Below are 20,072 nucleotides of genomic sequence, written 5' to 3'. Positions count from 1 at the left end.
ACTCATACGCTAATTTTTTCGTGTGCAGTGGTGAAGGTGTGTGGTGCAATTGTGCTGCAGTTGTTATTCACAGTTTACTATGGTGGTAATTAATTTCACAAGCTATGAATATCAAAAAATCAATTTATAAATAATTTAAATTAAATAGATAACACGTAACAATACTCTTGCCTCAAATTTCTCTTTAAAAATCAATATTTATTGCGTATAATTCTTCCTTTCACCAATATTACTGAATGTTCCCTGAGCATGCTTATAGAAAGGAGAAATATCGCAAAAACTAATATTTATGAGACTCTCTCCTCACTACCTACAGCTCGCTTATGGCCAATACCGAACTGTTCCATATTAAGAGCACATCTATATAACAGTGGGATTCAAGAAATTTAAACAAATTGTCGCATACGATCGGGGTTGACACTAATTATTAACTTCGGCTTTACTTTTCTTACGTGCATAGCTGTTGCCATTCTGTACTAATGTCGTCACATTGTTGCATTGAAATACACTGCTTCAAATCCTAAAGCATAAATATGGAGCCAAAACACTATAAAGTCACCATGACATGAAATTAGAGTGCATTTAGGTTACCGGGATTGATAATTCAACGCACCTGGGCTGAAAGTCGGCGTCCAACAGTGCCCCAATCCAAGTTGTCACACTGTGGCCCAGTTTGAGGTGTCCCAATGTGGTCCGCATGTTTTGAAGCCTTATTTTTGTCAGCAAAAATTTAAAACATGTTACTTTCGGGAAATATGTTTTTAAAAATATTTAATAGTCTCTAAACAATGTATTTGACCAGCCATTATTTACGAAGCTAATAATAATTAGGAAAATTGCATAAATATTCACAACATGAACATTACGGCAGTTATAGCAAAAAACATATTTTATAACATTTATACGAAGCTACATAACATTATGAAATAAGATTTTTGTGCATTATTTATCGTGATGTGACTTCTTTAATTTCATTGCAATTACTCTTTGCCGGATTAAATTGTTTAAATAAATCAATTGTCCCACTGTACCCCGTGTCCCACTGTGCCTCAGTCTCCCCTAATATGAATTCTTTGGCTACCACCACGAGTGCTGCAATTGACCTGATTGCTGCAAGTCTTCTTCAATGCTGTTGATGTCTTTTATTTGCTAGCTTTAATTTATTAGCTATATTTACTATTTATTTTGTATTTAACAAAATATTTCAGCTTCATTTCTTTGGTATTTATTACTTCTTATAGTCAGGGGCCATCTGGGGTGAATATGGCCCCCGCCAGGGGTTCATGATGGGGCCCTCCCACAGGAAAGTTTAGGAAATTCCATGCCTGGTAATGAATTTTGACGCTATTCTGGCTCTTAAAAACGTGCTGAAAGTTGCAATTTCGTCAAAAATAACTGTAAAAAATGATATTTACAAAGCTTATAAAACTTTTTCAATAAAAAATTAGGTTCTCTTTACTCTTCTGGCTCTTTATTTTATTTTTTAAATCATTTATGGTCTTTATAGACTGAGTTTAGAATAAATAAGCCAAATTGATAAAAAAATTAGACTTTAATTACAGCAAATAAAACATTAATGCAAAAAATAAGGCTTTGCTATTAGCACAATGACAATGTCTGATCGGAAAATTGAATTGGAAGGCAACAGTTTTCGTTTCATGGCACCATAACTCGTAATTGAAAAGAGTAAGTAGGTTTAGAACCTATGTACATGCCTTCGACAAAATCAATGTATATGACTAAAGCCTAATTTAGGATACATGACCTTAGGCCGAGATTCGCCAAAGCTATCTCTTACGTACCTGACTCAATTGTCAATAATTTTTGAGATTCACATTACAGCCACAGCAATGATGTCCACAAGTAAGACATTTGTACATCCACTGGAAGTCCAGAAGACATCAAATGAAAATCCATGGATATTAACCGAGATAACCAAAGAACATCATTGCAGTGGCTGGAATGTGAATCTCAAAAATGATTGACAATTGAGTCAGGAACGTAAGAGATAGCATTGTCGAATCTGACCTTCGGTCATGATTCTTAAATTTAAAAGCATTATTGATGCATTTCGCATAAATTGGGTTAGCACTGCTTGAAATCCTGCAGGTCGTGGGAAGAATCCATTTTTCCAGTAGTGTTGCCGGGAGATAGGTAGGATATGAACTTGCCGCTATTATCTTTGGTCACTGTTTTTTTCTTCGATGACGGCAAGGAACTCTTTAAATTGGAGAATATTGTAGACAATCGCTGGGAAAGCCTCGTCCGAGCGCTTTTCTTTAAGGCGATGAGCAGCAAAAACTGCGACGTCCCTTGCATTACCACCGTGGAGGCGACAAATAGTCTGAAATATCGGTACGCCGTCGGCTTCCACGTGAGCAGCTGGAGGGGCAGAGCAATAACCCAGTAGAATCCAAGGGAAAACAACAAGATGAACGCAGAGCAGAATCGGCGGAGGAGTTTTGGTTTCGTGGATATAACTGGAATGGGGCTTTTGTAGCAGAAGATGGTCCAAAGGATGAATGCAAAAGCTATGATTGTCGTCAACATGGCAGCAGCCGTGGGTGTCAGCACGCCGAAATAAAAGGCATTTCCATCGGGGAAGCAGAAGGCTGTGCCGGGGCGGTGGATATAGAGGCGTGTGTCAATGCCCATACTGACAGCAACAGGGATCACTGGAAGGCCCCAGCCAATGGCGGACGAACGGAGGAGGAGGTGGGTCATTCTTGTCTGAAACAGAACATTTAGAAAGATGAAAAAATATATAAATCGACATCTACATGTCAATCTCACAGCAAGGTCACTCCCCTTAAACGTGCAGAATAAAGAAAAAAATAGGCAGTCTGAATCAGGTAAATGAATCATGCTTTGGCTGGGATTGGCCCGGGAACAATATGATACTTAATCACGTATATTATCATTCTGGCATATTAAACTATCATAGGGTTTCCTTGCTTTAAATTAATTAATGTATCCTTACAATGATACTACTCCACCATCTAATATCCATCCATCATCTTAAATTATTGCTAAGAATTCTCAGGCAGAGAACACCCAAAATGTACTCACAATCAAAGGTACATATATTCTAAATATAGAAATCATCAGTGAATTTGACAAATATTCTTCAAGTTCTGTTATAGGTGCCATTACCTCTTGTCATCAAGGGTATCTACATCTACATAATACCCCACAAGCCACCTAAAAGGCATGTGGCAGGGGGTTTTAGGACACCAGTGGTTAACACAAAAAATAAAGTGCTCAAACGAAGTTGCGACTAGCATTTATTAGAGTCCTTTACGTTTGGGAGAAAAACGAATTCAAATATCTATCCGTTCGGCAAAAATCTCTCTTAATTTATCGCTTCTATCGGACCTGGAAATATAGTGTAGCTCTAATATCATGCTCTCCGTGTCCCTCTTAAAGATATCCATTCTCAATTATTCAAGGAATCTAAGCTTAGTGCGCAGCCTCCGAGTCTCCAGCGGCTCCCAGCTTATGCACTTTAAATGGCGGCTGCTGCCATGTTATTCTCTTCATCGGGGCCGAACCAATGTTAGGCATTGCTAATGCATAGTATTATCCTCCCGAATGAATATGACAGGTGCGGCTCAAGAGGCCCGCTCCCCCACTTAATGGTGTAAATACTGCACCCATAGTCACCTCTGGGGCGTTTGGCAATGATTGACTATTAGTTGCCTAAATTTATGCATGTATATGTGCCAACGCAATGAAGCATTCCCATATGTCGAAGGAACGTTTTACAGCCATGACCCGAAAAATGCTCTCCAGCTATTATTAGCATCAGTGCCACACACATTGCAAGTATACAGTATAGTTTTCCTATTTCTTTCCTAGAATACTTCTCATATATTTTGTGCACTATATATAAAATGCACTGTATTTATTTTGATTTATTGAGGCAGCTCATCAGTTCTATCCTGAATCTGCCTCATAATAACGCAGCCTTATGGTTTTACTGGTCTCTGATGTGATCATTTTTATTAAAATGGTGCAGAATTAATTGAGAATTATATATTTCATTTGGGTAGCATGTTATTAGCAACCTGTTTTATTTTATGAAGAGTGTAACAATTGAAAAAGCAGTCGGTTGGCCACAGAAAAGGTGATAAACATATTAAAAAAGAATTTTAGTACCAGTTTACGTACTTCCTCCATATTTTACCTAGTTTTACTAAAATTCTTTGGAACGATCTCCAAAAGTTGGCATTGTTTTGTTGTAAGATGCACAACATATCCCATTGAAAAATGAGCCCAAGTGCATGTCACTCACAAGGAGTCATCGCCAAAACGATGTTCGGGATCTGGATGCGGATGTTATTTTCTAAAACTATATAGGTAAGATAGAAAAAGTGTCACGGCTTTCTTCCACATAGGCCCGGGTTCCAGAGATATTCGCATGTAAAGATTTTGCGCAGCAACGCGTCCCCTGAGTAAGCATTTCCTTGAAACTGCGGCCGTGGCGGTGAGGTCTAAGGCGTTATTCCCCGTACATGATGTTGGTTTCCTGGGTTCAAGTCTCAGTGCCAGCCATTCTTTTTCTCACTTGTAATTTTTGAAATCACTGTTAGATTTTATCCCCATTCGTTTTATTTAGTTACTTCGTGAATTTTTAAATTTAACATCATTTTATGGATTTTAAACGAAACTCCGAATTGTGCCTTACCACGCGAACTAGGGGCGTATATAATGATTTACCCGCAAATTCCCGGGAAATTTGATCATCCTCGCCCTAGCCATTGCTCCCAAAGCCACTTTGTATATTCGTAATCTCAGGTATTTCTTCTCAACTAATAAACATCATTGCCTATCCTCACATTCAGTTACTGACCCTAGCCAGTTTCCCCTCCTACCCATCAAGTACAATGATCCTGCTTTCCAGCAGCGTACTCAAGTCGTTTTCGAGGTCTTATTTGTTTACCTTTCGCGCCCGTTTTCACACAATTGGGCCTCGGCGCTTCATTCAGGGATTATCGAGGGTCAGCTGTGGACGGAGGGTTGTTGGGACGGAAGTCTTTGAAGGGCGCTAGAAGGGAGGTCATAAGGGAGGCATGGTGAGAGGAAGGATATTCTGTTGTAAAGATCGAGATTTGTTGGGAAAACAGTGGGTGGGCTGCGAAGAAAATATAATGGTGGCAATGCCTAGTGGAAATGATATTTTGAATAAAAAACGTTGAAGCCAGAAAATACCAGTGCTTCAAAAATGGAAAATAGACATGAAAGTGGAGGCACACGCGTCAAAAACCGGGGAACGATTCATGAGTAGATGTGCAATCGGTTAATTGATTCGAGGCAGAGGTGTGCATTGGTGCACACGACGAGCACAGTACACGGAAATTCACGTGTAAGTAATCATATACGTCCTCTAATTCGCGTGGTAAGGCACAATTCAGAGTTTCGTTTAAAAATTCATAAATTGATATTAAATTTTAAAAATTAGCGAAGTAACTAAATAAAACGAATAGGGATAAAATGTAACAATGATTTCAAAAATTGCATGAGAGAAGAAATTTTGCCGACACTGGGACTCGAGCCCGGGATACCATCTATAGGTTTAGGGATTAGCGCCCCAGACCGCACCTCCCCAGCCACAGTTATGAGGAGGCGCTAACTCAAGAGACGTCTTGCTGCGCAAAATTTTTACATGCGAATATCTCTCGAACCCGGGCCTATGTGGAAGAAAGCCGTGACACTTTTTCTATCTTACCTATACAGTTTTAGAAAATAATATCCGCATCCAGATCCCGAACATCGCTTTGGCGATGTCTCCTTGTCAGACCCCATATTGAATGCCGTCAATGCATGCACAAGTCGCCGTTTCCTCTGTAATAAATGCCTACAATCTTGAACATAGAAGTTGATAAAGTAGAAAGAAGTTCCTGCAATTAAAAATATATATGCTTAATGTAATGTCGAGGTTAGATTTGCATGACTGCTTTTTACGAGCCAATATAGGCCGTAACAAATCTTCCACGTGGTTTGTGCCACGTTCTGTAAACGGTTGTACTTTATCCAATCATCAAATGTATGGGTGACATACCCGTAGCACGTTGTTCGGATGGACTTGCGAGGCTAAGAAGACTGAGACCACCGCGACCCAGCAGAATGAGGCGACCATGAAGTAGTGCTGAAAACCTCCGAGGACGATGCAGGACATTGACTGGCCGCATTCGTGGATGGCCTTCCTTCGAATCTCTTCGACGACACATATCATCAGCGAGAGGGCCACTGAGGTGCTGAGGTTCAGGTTGATCTTCACATACAGGGATTCGCACCAATGTGGGCACAGTGCAGCATAGAGGAACATGGCCAGGAGGCAAAGCAGGGAGATTGAAGAGCAGACGATGTGGACCGTTGAGATCTGGGCATCGTCTATTTCCCACTCGCCATTCTTAGGCGGTAGGGACACGAGCAAAGCAAAGTCGGTCAGGTGGTCGCAGATGCATCCGAACATGTCTGGTGGTACCAGGTGGGTGTCGCACACAGGCCTGCATCCCTCATCCGTCCAATGACGAGCGCTCTCCTTCCAGAACACGCATTTGCTATATTCTGCCCCTTTGAACGGACCTGAAAGCAAAAAGGGAATCCCCGGTATAGATGTGCAATGAGAAGTCAAGAGTGGAAGCATTCGAAATGTGGAGCTACCGAAGAAATATGTAGATAAAATGAATTGACCATGTAAGTAACGAGGTAGTCCTGAGAGGAGTGGTAGAAAAGAGAAGCCTCCTAAAAACCTTAAGCAGCAGACGGGACAACTTAGTAGACCACATGACCTGATGGAGACAATCGTTGGGGGGCAGGTTGAAGGAAAGAAGGGCAAGGGACGGCCCTGTAAGTGTTTCATAGGACAGGTTATATGGGATGTATAAGAGAAGAGTACATTTCTACGAAAAGGTTAGTGGGTAGGAGAGAGAAATGGAGAGCTGCATCAAAGCAATCTTAGGATTGTTGCCTTATAATGATGATGAGATGTGCAGTACTTTCATTGGCATTTTCATAATGGCAGACGCATTTTATCCGCTGTTTGAGTTTGAGATCATAAAATATTGCATTTTTAGAGTTTTGACCCTTCCCCCCTAAACTGCATTTGAGCGAGGTTCCAGAACTTTTTTCATTATGCCTGATGGATTTGAAAAAAATCGATTTTTCCGATCGGCTCTAATGCATCGCCCACGGTTTAATTCACTTATTCAATTTTAAATAGTTGCAATTACAAGAGCAGATGTGAAATGAACTTCACACAGCTCACCGTTGACTCCTTTGGTGTTACCCGCTTTAAAAACAAGTATTTTATCACCGCACGAAAATCAACTTTATCAATTTGTAAAAACAAATGAAAGTTTTTCTCTACAATTGGCAGCAATAATGAAACTATGGCATGGATACAGCAATTCAAACAGTCGACTAGTCAAGAGTACTGCTTGCTGGGAAAAATTAATTTTTGATTTTAAGAGCGCAATCTATCGGAAATTCTAAAAATATATTGAAAGACCCTAGTAGCAAACTGGGAATGGCATTGTATAAATTATTTCAACTTTCCCTCTTCCAGAAATATGCTTTCCTTGAAGATTTATCCATTCTGATAAGGTCATTTGAAAAAAATAATTTCTGACCAAGCTACCACCCTGTTTAGCTAAATGGATTCGGGTCATTCTGAAGAAACAAGTTGATTAAATGAACAAAAACACGGCCAACGTACCTAAATATTCGCTAGCTTTTATAAGAAAGTTTTTGGGCGGAAATAAATTCAGGCAGACTTTTGCATAGCTTGCGGCCTTCATTCGAGAAAGCCTTCATAAAACTCATTCTGAATTTCCAACTATCTTAAGAAGAATCAATGTTAACATAATAACCTTTGATAAATAGAGTGATAGCTTATCTCAAATAATTTTGAAATAGGGATTTTCAGTATAATTTAGTATTTTAGCCTTGATATTTGTCCATTCGCTTTTGGTAACAGACGGAAACGGACATTTGCCTTCCGAACCGGAAACGGATAAAGCAGTAACGACATGAGGAATAGAGTTGTATTAACAAAGGAGGCGTTCATGAACGTGAAGGGTCTTATGAGAGTAGGGGTGCCCACTTACAAAAAATATTTGGGGCGCCCAAACCGGGGACCTTGCCCCGGTAAATTTTATAAGTAGTGAATTTTAAGTTTTTTTAAGCATTTTAGTAGTCATATGATCAAAATTAGAACCCTGATCACTCAAATCTCTATTTCTGGACACCGCGATGAAAATCGATAAGCCTGACACATTTTTTCCTCACATCTGTAACGAAGTTTTGGGGGGGGGGGGGCTCGGGCCCCCTCTAGCCCCATGGAGTCGGCGCCACTGTGTGAAAGGATCGTTATGTAAGAGTTCAAAGAAAAGGTAAGTGAGGAGTCTGATCTGGAGAGTAGCGCTTTTCTACACGGAAGCGCGGACAATAAGGAAGGAGGACGAGAGAAGAGATAAGACGTTCGAGATGTGAGGTTTAGAATCCCCTTCTACATAAAATAAAGTTTCTTTTGTTGAATGTTCGCACGCAATGTGCACTTGCAGATGACTCTGTTAAGCTTTTTCCACCCACCCTAGCCATATGGCTATAAAGTCCTACAATTCTGAGCATATGAGGCTCTTGTGTAAAACGCGCACTGCTTTTTGTTGTCGAGTTATCACATATATGTTGGCAAAGCTTGCAACAACTTATCCACTTATTATTTGATTTTTGAAGCCGGTCGAAATAAGCCCACTGGCGAAAAGAGACGGGTGCGACACGTAAATGAAATATGGACGCGGACGCTTAGGAAGGAGGGCGGGAGAAGACTGGAGACGTTCGAGATGTGAGTGTGAGGATGAACGGAGAATGTGAAGTGGACTGAGAGAAGGAATAATCGTTTGGGAAGAATAATTAGGCCGTTTTCAAATTCGCAATTATTCACCCTCCGTGCACTTTTCAATCGTCAACTTACGGATGTGACGACAGCAAGGGTAGATCCAATCGGCGACGGCGCCAGCGAACGAAGAGTAAATGAACAAGGGAACGCGGATGCTCCCTCGTTTACGTGCCCTCGTGGGAAGTGGTCGTGAAAATGGCGGCAATGGAAAACTCAAAAATCTTGAACTGGAGCTGTAAGTAATTTTGTGTTCATTATATGTAGAAGGAGCGTCCAATCAGTGCCAGAAAAGTCAAAATACTAAGCAGTCTAAATTATAAACGTGAACAAACCGAGAGGCTTGGTGAAATTGATTCTTAAATCAACCACCAGATGTCCTAACACTACCCTGCGGTTTCACATTTCGTTACTGTCAATAGTTCGCATTATTTCCGTTCACAGTTTATGGCGCCAGTAGAGCATTAGTAAGAGAGCAGGGTGCAAGGGAACGAGGGAATGAGTGCATACTACTATGATTGGAAAACGGCCGAAGTGCTGAACGTGGTGGTTTAAGAGAGACAGCATTTAGTTGAGATACGAAGGAGACAGGAAGCATGAATGGAGCGAGTACTTAGCGGGTAGGGGATATTGAAAACGGTGTTGGAGGGTAGAAAGTTAGGTAAACGAGGGAGAGGACGTAGGAGACTTTGAAGGACATTTAGATGGAATGAAAGAGAGTGAGCCATATTGGAAATTGATAAGGGAGGATAAGACTATAAGCATGCATTTTGAGAACACAATGGAAACATACCTTAATCGGTCGAATACTTTAAAAAAAGAAAAACAGCCTGGGGAGGGGCAAGTCCACAAATATTATAACTCTTATTCAAATGAACCTCCCTATCTCCCTCTTTTCCCAACTGCAACAGTTAGGGGCGCACCTAGGAATTAAGGCTAGGCGAACGGGGTTGGGCGCTAAACACTGGGGGGTCTGAGGGTGTGAAATACCCACCAGGGTGAGTGGGAGGTGCGGGTACCCTCCCCTAGAAAAATGTTTCATATAAATGGTTCATGGTGAGTGGATGAATGGTGAGTTTTGCGTCCTTCTGAGGGATATTTTATTAATATTTACATTATTCTGTAAGTAATATTAATCCAATGAAGTGAAATGGATTGAACTTAAAAATTTATCTGAGCTCTGTGGGGGGGGGGGGGTTTAATCCCCAAAACTCTCCCCAACTGTGCCACTGGCACCAGTGTGTGACTACATTCATACTCACCTTTTGAGAAAAGTAGAAGTAATTTTATTGGTGATTTGTTATTTGTTCCATCCATTTGATGTGCGCTGAAGACGACTGTTGAGCCAACTTGGGCGACATTTTCATATGACTCGATTGGTTTCACAGGATATAAACTGTTTTTATTGTACAAAATGGCTGTAATGCCAGTGTAAAAGTCTGGGTTCTCTAGGAGCATGACGACCATTGACGCGTTGTCATTTTCGTTATCTTTATTCCAGAATATAGGTGTCATATTTACCATCATTGACCCATTGCCGTTCATCTCTTGGTAGCCTAAAAAAATGACGCATGTTAATTTAAAATATAAAGTTTTATTTCATTTAATATCATGTGAATATCAATTTATAAAACAGTGAAATATAAATATCCACTTAGGGATTCTTAAGCTTAAGGAGATAGATTTGGACATGGGGAAGAACGTTGCAAAAATGTTTTAAATGAAAAATTTAAATTGAAATTTAATTTGTTAATGTGCTAATGCGATAATATATGGAAAAATTCCATTAATTTTTCAAAATCGTTTTAATAAAATGTTTGTGTTACAACAGCAATTGTATTTAAAGAAGGAAATGAACCTCTTCTATAGGGTGGCTGAAGTGTTGGGCATCGAACTTTCTAGGATTTAGTTCACCACTGTCTTCAGCGAGAATAAAAGCATTCTCCTTGAAGATGGTTGCAGTCTTACCCAACGTTACTTTAGACAGCGCTGCACATGACTCAAAGTCAAACAAATGAACTAAATAATAAACCAAATTACTTTCTGATCATTCATGTCCTCAAGTTTGGGTGGTTTACGTGGTAAACCATTCTCGATTACACAGACTAACAAAAAAATATTATTTGAATTTTTTTATAATTTTATAAGCTGTTCTTTATAGATTTTTATGTGCCGAATCCACACCTGGCCTTAGCTTTTTTGTATCACCCATGCTTTCCAAGCAATATGCAAGCTTTTTTCCTATAAGCTTCCTTCATATGTAGATTTTTCATCGAATAATCGCTTGTTGCCCTTCTCGGTGAAGTAGCAACAACAATCCCCCATTATCTTCGTTCATTAGACCTACTTTTTTAATTTTATTTTATCTAAAAAAAGCTGTTAAATTCTAAAAAAATTACTTGATTTCATAAATTTAACAGTAAAATTTGAATTAATGGTGAGTGAAACAACTTTGAAAGCATCACATTTGGATTCAGCAGTATGAAAAAACATAAGAATAAGGTTTTATCACTAAATAAAGTTTTTTTCATCGTTGGCCTGTGTAATTCATGCATTCATACGGTAACTTGTGCTTGTGAATGTGTCATGTCGTTAGACTCTTAAACGTGTACGATTAAGCTTATGGAAAACTGGATTAACATCTTAGCTAGTCTTCACTCTTTATGCTGATTCATACCCTTGAATCCTCTGACTCCTGCTTCAGGAAGCGCTGAGAATCCAGACACATGCTCGAGAGAAACAGGCTCAGCATCTTTCGTCGCAGCAGCCACCATCAGCTTCTCAGTCGCCAGACGAAAGTCATTTGAAGTCCCTGATGCGTTGTCTGACGCCATGGTTTCAATGGGATTTGTGTCCAAAACAGTGTTAGCAAGTGTTAGAGCAGAAGTAATATCTTGGCGAGAAAACTTTGAAGTATCACTTATATTTTCTGCTACCCTAGTTAATGTTTCCGTGATGATACTGATCTGGAAATCAACAGAGTTGGGCGCGATCAAAAGATAATATCGAAATCAGGCCTAATGGAGGAATGAAATCGCCAATAAATTAAATTAGGCAATGAAGGAATTCCCTAAACGAGTGTCTTGTTTTTCGAAAGGCTTGGATTTCCATTTGCGGATTTGATACATATAATATGGAATGAAAATTTAGATATAAACGGCTTCCAATAAGTATTCCAATGATTATAAACTTTAGGAGCAGATATAAGAAAAAAATGGACAAAATCCTTATTGTCAGTCTTACTTGTACCATGACCTGAATAAAATAATGACATCATTCAGTATTATGGCACGACGCTTACTCCAGGTATCTCACCTCGTTTGCTGATAAATTAGAATATTTTTCCACTTCCTTCGCGAACTTCTCGAAGGAATCACCTTGCTCCACGTGAAGACTCAAATTTGATAATCGCTCCCAGCGTTGGGAAGGTTTACGACATAGTACAAGAGAGTCATTTGGTGATGGCAAAGGCTCCCAATAAACGCCCTGGAAAAGAAGGATCAATTACTACCTGGGTAGGATAGGCACCTATAGCAGCATAAGTAAAGTCTATATATTTTTAAGAAAAGGTATTTTCAAATCTGACCATAGGATAAATGAATAGTTGGCAGAAGTTGCGTGACCTTTATAGGATGTCATTTTTAATGGCATCCAATAGACATCCAAAGAATGTTCACAAGAGACTTGTGGATGTCTGGCTGTCAAATGGACGTCCATAGGACACCTTGAAATGGCTGGAAAAAGTCTATATTTTTAAAAAAGGTAGGTTTAAATCTGAGCATACCTAGTATAAATGAAGAGTAGTCAGAAGTTATCTCAACTTTTTGGGATTAGATGTAATTTTTTAGCAAATGACAGTATGTAACACAGCATGGAAATGTAAATAAATTGGTGCCAAAAAGATGTGAAAAAACTGCAAGACGTTGAAAATAATACAACCGGATCTCCATTGCACAATAGAGAAAAATAATATCATTTTTAAGTGTAAGTGAGTGTTATTTGCTCAATATCATCTGAGTGACCTTATGTTAACGACTTATTCGTGGAAGAGATGCCCAAAATTACCGAGTGACATTCGGCTGCTTAAACCTCTTCAGACCTGAAATTTTATTATATTATATGTATTTTCCGCAGAAAAATTGCGTTTGCCTCATTCCTCTTCAGACATTGTGCTGAAAAATATTAACCTACTTAATAAATTGTAATTCTGGTGATATTAACCCCTTAAATTGCCCATGATTCCTAAAAATAATGCTGCAATAGGGTGGTTTCCAATTATTTTTTTATTGCCTATATCACAAGAACGTTACTCCAGGAGTACGTGCGTCACGCTTTTAGATTTTTAAATGACGTTATCTATTTTTCGCGATTTAATGAAAAGTGAAAAGTTTTCAAGCTTGCGAAAACGCGACGACTAAGTATGAATGCTTGGAGAACTCCGTGTGTCGTCGTTCTGGTTCCCGGTGCCGCAAGTGAGGTGACCTTGGGGAGAGATATGAACGCTGATACGACGCAGGATGCTAGCAGGTAGCATAGTATCCTGCTAGCAGGTGGCGCTTGGCTTAAATAAGGATTATTAATACCTTATCAAGCGAAGAAAACATTCCAACCTTAGCCAGTTTTAATAGGTGATTATTAAGACATGTTTCCCTTAGCTCTGTGCCTCATGCATGCATTGGTAATCTCAGACGATGTAACACTCCTATCTACTCGAATAGAAACTAGGTACGTGTGAAGTCACGTAGAGTGGCATCGCATGGGCGCCAATCTGGCCTTTTTCAAATGAGGTTAAAATTGACCATTGCCATTCGTCTAAACCGGTATTTCTAAACCCAAATAATTTGTGTATTATGATTAAAATAATGGTAGGTAACGAATCGCAATCAATGCCTTTCCATTTCTTTGATGAAGGAAACGGCCCAATTACGATGAAAGGGTTGCATACAAAAATAAAAGATGAATAAATAAGTGGTATTGATTATATATAGGGTCCTGTTGTTGTAATTACATAAAAAAATTGTTGGAAAGTAGTATCAATGAATGGTAATCCCCTTTCCTAATGCCACTAATTGTAGAATAACACCAAAACTAGAGTCTTTTGTCATCGACCTCGCCTGAGAGAGTGCAGAATGTATAGAATACGACACAGTCAGCGCTCAGAACTTGGGGACAATCTCAAATGAAGAAATGATAACATACCAGATGTATCATATATGATATACTGGTACTGAAGATATTCAGGCGCAACGAGTGAATCCTCGGGGCGGCAGCGGAAGAGTAGCAAGCAATTACCCCCTACTGACTCGGTTGCTCAAGTGACCTGTCGACCACAAATGAACTTTTGATTGGCATGAAGTCACACAAAGTCCTTCCTCGATGATAATTTATTTTGACTTTTGAAAACCTACGTGCGTAAGAACTCGGGAGATTTGGTGAAATTGATGTCTTGAACTGGTCCTGACTAATCAATGCCAGGAACCACGGACAAAAACAGGGGTGCGGGATGGGATGAAGAAAAATGGGGTGACGGGTCTCAACCGTTACAAAGTATGGCTACTATAGGTCAACTCTGCTCATTCGCTAATATGCTCAATAGCTATACGGTTGGAATGTCTTAAAACCTTCTACCCGTGACAACACACATGAGTACAAAGGCGTACCTATGATCAAAAATAGAGGGGGACAAGCCGTACTCGTTCAAGTTTTAGCACAGTAAAGGTTATAGATCCAAAATTTTAAGAAAATTATAACAGCGCTTTAAGAGTAATTAAAATTGTTTGCTCGGAAAAAATATTTTTATTTTAATCACATATTTTATGCCATTATCACTTCGTGCTACCGTCTCTTCTTCCGTGGCGCACGCTTCGTGCAGTGCCTTACTTGATGAAACACCTATTTATGCCATTTGGGAGTATGTTTTTAAGGATGTGCGTTTTGAAAATATCCGTCTCAGTTTTTGACCTAGAACCGTCTTAGTGTTTTATTTACCGCCAATCCCTAATATCGACAGAAAATTCGAGTAATCGATGTACTAGAAAGCAGTAACCAGTCGACAACAAGGATATTATTATTCTGAGTGGACTTCTGTGGCGGATCTAGGGTAGGGATAAAGTGATATGAAGATATGAAGCCTTGAGGATAACCTCTAAGCAGTAGCAGACCTCCGGGAGGTTACAAATAATTTGAGAAATACTTAACTGTTGCCTGATTTTCCTAAGAATAAAGTTTTAAAAACAAATATTAATGTACATATTTAGTAATTTTACCTCATGGTAAGTTTCTTTTATGCATTAAAATTTCATCCCTTATTTTAAAAGGTTTTAATTTAATTATTAAAAATTTCAAAGAAGAAATGCTTTTTTCAGTCTTTTAGCTTTCGAGGGTTGGAGCCTCCGTAGCCCCTATCTTTCTCCGCCAGTGGTAACGTCTTGTCACGGGAAACGGTTTGTGCATTTTAGTTTTCCTTTTTGGGACTCGTATTTTAATTTTTTTTTAAGTATAAGAAAGCGTATTGTATTTCATACTTACCTCGAAGAAATCACCCTGGCAACTACGAAGTGGTCCAATGGTGTCGTCGCTATTCGGACACGACTCTTCGGGAAGCGTGCGGCCTCCCTTGGGAGTCTTTGGCCACGTCAACCCGTGTCCTCTCTCCGGATGGCAATACCTGGTGCTCCTCAACTTCACGGCACCTGGCTTGCGTTTCTCCAAGTAGTCTCTCATGTTGCGAATGCGCTTATTCCAGTCCAAATCCTCGCCCTGGAACTCGTCATTGAGACCGCGGAAAGACACACGGGCGCGGATTGTGTTTTCCTCCAAGCTTTCCAATATGTAGTACGTCGTGTTCTCTTGTTGATTTTGAATCGTGTACGTTTCGAGTAGCTCTGTCACTTCATGGTATTGGGAGAAGCTGAAAGTAAAGAGAACACTCACGGCATCCTACGATTGCAATAATTTCATGGATGGCCGTGAGAGTATATGTGAGTAGGGATGCGAGAATGTTTTTCACAAAAAGTCCATATCGAAATATTTCATTTTGGTTTTGGTAAAAAATATCTCTTAGTGAGAAAGAGGGGGAGTTTTGTTTCGCATGATCTACCTTTTTGGAATCCGTGCTTACAGTCATGGAGGAGGTTACGACAGTCGAAGAAAATCATGATATTGCTAACAACGATATGCTCGAGTATCTTGCCTATAATCGATGTTGACGAAATTGGACGATAGTAGCCTGGGTCAAGTCTGCTTCTCTTTATCTCAAAGTAAGGCACGATATGTGAAGCTAACCCCTTGAGGACACGCGCGGGTATTGGGTACATGGGTTATCTAAATAAAATTTAGGACTGTTTGTATTGTATAAACAAATTGTCTTCCGATGGAATAATATAGCAATGTTTATAATTTATCCTGATGTTGTTATTTATAAAATGTTAGCTTTGTTAATATTTTCGGTGACAAGTTTACCACCTTTATCAAATAACGAATATACGGTTGAGGGTTTTTCCTGAAGCTCTCTCGCATACGACCAAAACGATTTCGAATTTTCTTCGAATAATTCATCAAGTACCTTTCATATTAAACTTTTGCAATGCTGTCCGCATATATCTTGGGTATTAAACGTGTACAGCATAACTTTATTTTGTTTCAAGTTCCTCCCAGTTATTATCAAACGTAATGGACAAGTTGTATAGCTTACTCTTCTCCTGTGGTCTCTTATGCAATCATTGTTGTACCAACTTGGTTCTTTATTATCACATTTCAGTTTTTGCGGAATAAGCTCTTTGATTCCTTGGCGCAGGATTTCTAAGGAGTGTTTACATTTTACATATGTGTTTTTATCCTCTGTTATAGCTACGAATTTTGTGTAGGAGTCATTAAGCATATCGCCAAATTTAATGATGTTGTATTTACAAAATAAATAAATATTGTGCTTTGGTTTTGTAGCTGTCACTACATCAATTTTTAACGCTTTAAAAATTACTCTGTGCTCACATATACTGTCAATAATATCGATTTCTTTCATGAACTTATGATAGATTACTGATAAAAAGTCCAATATCTTATTTTCTCTCGTAGGCTTTTCAACTGATTGGGTTAGAGTGATTTGCATGTACTTTGAGTAATATATCGCTGATTTCACTATTCCTTGAGTTCGGTTTTCCAGTGTAAGTATACCAATTTATAGATGAAAATTAAAATCTTCCCCTAATAACTACAGTGAAACCTCGATATAACGACACCCCACGGTGCACTAATAAACACTCGCTATAGCGAATTGTCGCTTTACCGGAGGTGGAGCAAATAATAGCCAATATACCTGTTGCGAACAGATAAACAGGAACAGGAGTGGCGCGGCGACAGTTAAACATCTAGCCGATAAACGCAAGCATAAATTCAGACGAAAGGCGATGTCTTTTTGCATCACTATATTTCCTTACTCAAATAACGACTAACTATTCAAACAATTTTTAAGCGCCACACTGAATAAAAATCATGCAAAGCATTGTTTCGTCAATCATTGTATTTATCGAACGACAGTTTACCACATAAATTTGAGACTGAGCACTCCATTAACTTCATTTCTAACAGATCGCTAGCAATTACAGAGGTTAAGGAGTCTTCATGAAAGTCTTCCGGCGGTGAAACCCTCGCTATGGCGAGAGCCAACACCGAAAGGGTCTCGTAAAAACGAATTTTTTAACACGCTTATTTTAGGGTCAATTGACGATGCATCGGCTATCTCTCGTAATAGCGAGGGTGTCGCTATATCCCGTACTCGCTTTAACGAGGTTCCACTGTATTACACTTTTACTGTCTCCCAGAATAAACGCGGATGTTTAATTTTCTAGTTGGTATATAATAATAACTTCGGAGTTCGGAGGCCTATAAAAAGAGCAAACATGAATACTTCTTTTATTTCGCTGTTAACTGTACACCACACACTTTCTATTTCGCTGTCAATTATTTCCTGGTGTCAATTAATCAATCATTTCGCTGTGTAAATTTGATTAAACTGTAACCATTTTGTAGACTCCGAAATCGTGATCTACAAGGACAAGGAAGGTAAATTTCCTTCTGAGTTTACAAAGTTTAATAGTTTTTTAAAATTTAAAGGAACCTAATAGAATAGTAATAAAAAAATAAAATAATTTGTAATCTCGTAAACACATATGCATAAAGTGTCAATGAAAGAAGAAGGATAGGAAGGAAGGAAAGAAGAAAGGAAGATAAAAATCTTAGCTAAATACATTTCCGTAACAGAAATATAGAAAAAATTGTTGCTGAATTTGAATTTAGAAGGGTATGAAAGATAGGTATCGAATTACAAAAATAACATACCGTGAACCGGAACAGCATCGTTGCATGTAACTGAATGAGTTCGTGACGACAAGATAGTAGTCCTTCTATATCGTCTATTTCAATGGGGCACCCTATTTTTGCCTCTCCTGTTAAGTTGGTTGGTAGCCCCTCCCATTTATGTAATAATATCATACAGTCCCTCCATTGGGGATAGTAAAAATGCCTGTAATTCATGGAAAAATCGTTGTGGAGCCGTGAAGTGACTTTGCATTGGATGGGCCAATACGCGTTGAGGTCAAGTAAACAACGTTCTTCTTTCAAACAATATTTTCCGTTAGGTTGGATGTGATAATTCAGCATAGCGCCAGTGTCTTCTTTTACTGGAACTAGCTCGATTCTAGTAAGGGTCCCATAAGCAGTATCTACTGAAAAGAGAATAGAAAAATATAGATCAGCTTGCGCAAATCGAAACAACTCAATTTACTCGCATTCAAATTTTCCACGTTACAACGAGTCATTGATGAGGTATTTTTTTTACCGATTATTACTGTAGTAGTTGACATTCGCATGTTAACGTGCACTCCCCGGTCGGCTTTGTTCCTCAATAACTACCTTCTGCTGGAGTTCTTAGGAGACTTTTTTTAGGAGAGCATCGGCACACGCAAGCATAAGTAACGTCAACCGGAAACCATTTGTAGGCGCAAAATGTACTAATTTTTGGGAATAATAATAATAATATTAATAATAATATGTCAGAGACAAATCAATAGATGAAGAAAAAATAGAGGAGCTAGAAGACACATGGAGAAGCAAGCAAGTACATGGCATACATCACAAATTTCTTCATCAGGAATGCGTAGACACCTCACTATCAAATGCCTGGTTACAAAGAGGTGAGCTATATAAGGAAACGGAGGGGACAATGGTAGCCATTCAGGACAGAGTAATTGGTACGAAGAATTATAGGAAATATATAATCAAAGACGGAAGCGTATTAAATGACTTATGTCGCAAATGTAATGCAAAGAGTGAGACGATAGAACACATAATTAGCGAATGTACGAATCTAGTAGGTAATGAATACACCAAAAGACACAATAATGTATGCAAAATTATTTATTTAGAAATAGCGTATGTTACCGGATTAAAAGTGGATCATGAACCATATTACCTTTTCACCCCTGTTACAGTGCTAGAAAATGAAAATTACAAATTATACTGGGACAACACAATTTACACAGACAAACCTGTCCAGCATAACAGACCGGACATAATCTGGATTAAAAAAAAAGAAAAGCAGACCTTTATAATTGAAATAGCAGTTCCGGCTGACCACAACCTTAAGAAGAAATACGAGGAAAAGAAACAAAAATATCAAGACCTCGCAAGGCAAATAAAAACTATCTGGAAACAGGACGTGGTCACCATCATCCCCATAGTAATATCATCAACAGGAATAATACATTCATCACTCAATTTTGGAATTGAACAATTAAAAATTAAAAGAAACACAATATATAACATTCAAAAATCTGTAGTACTGGATACATGTAGAACAGTTAGATTGTTTTTAAATGAATTGTAACTTGAGGCAGCGTCTTGGCAAGGCCCGACGCTGGCAGACCTCCAAGTAAATCTTGTGGAATAAAGAATAATAATAATAATAACAATTAGTCTTTCAATAGAAAGGAACAAAACCGGGAAGTTAAAATTTCCGAAAAATCATTTTACAAGAGGCTGAGATCATCTGCAACAACTGACATCGAAGGTAAATTGCCAGATCAGGATGGAGTATACAACTTCTGGTCCTCAATATGGTCGACCCCAACAGAAAGCAATTCGAGTGCAAGCTGGATTGGAAACGAAGAAAACTTAC

At 38.9% G+C, this 20,072-nt stretch overlaps 1 protein-coding gene across 1 annotated transcript in view; it reads right to left on the bottom strand.

Annotated features, from left to right (window-relative positions):
• Nucleotides 1–2,085: 2,085 nt before the first annotated feature.
• Nucleotides 2,086–20,072, bottom strand: part of LOC124163828 (adhesion G protein-coupled receptor L4-like) — a 34,973-nt gene continuing 16,986 nt past the window's right edge. The window contains exons 4-10 of the mRNA XM_046540930.1: nt 18,236–18,618; nt 15,428–15,838; nt 12,215–12,385; nt 11,577–11,865; nt 10,162–10,455; nt 6,062–6,588; nt 2,086–2,730 (exon numbers count right to left, since the gene is read on the bottom strand). Coding sequence (XP_046396886.1) covers nt 2,086–2,730; nt 6,062–6,588; nt 10,162–10,455; nt 11,577–11,865; nt 12,215–12,385; nt 15,428–15,838; nt 18,236–18,618 — 2,720 coding nt within the window. The remainder of the gene's footprint in view (nt 2,731–6,061; nt 6,589–10,161; nt 10,456–11,576; nt 11,866–12,214; nt 12,386–15,427; nt 15,839–18,235; nt 18,619–20,072) is intronic.

Source organism: Ischnura elegans, chromosome 8, assembly GCF_921293095.1.
Source record: "Ischnura elegans chromosome 8, ioIscEleg1.1, whole genome shotgun sequence".
NCBI lineage: Eukaryota > Metazoa > Arthropoda > Insecta > Odonata > Coenagrionidae > Ischnura > Ischnura elegans.
The sequence above is the reverse complement of the archived record's forward strand: the minus strand, read 5'-3'. Positions and strand labels throughout refer to the sequence as shown.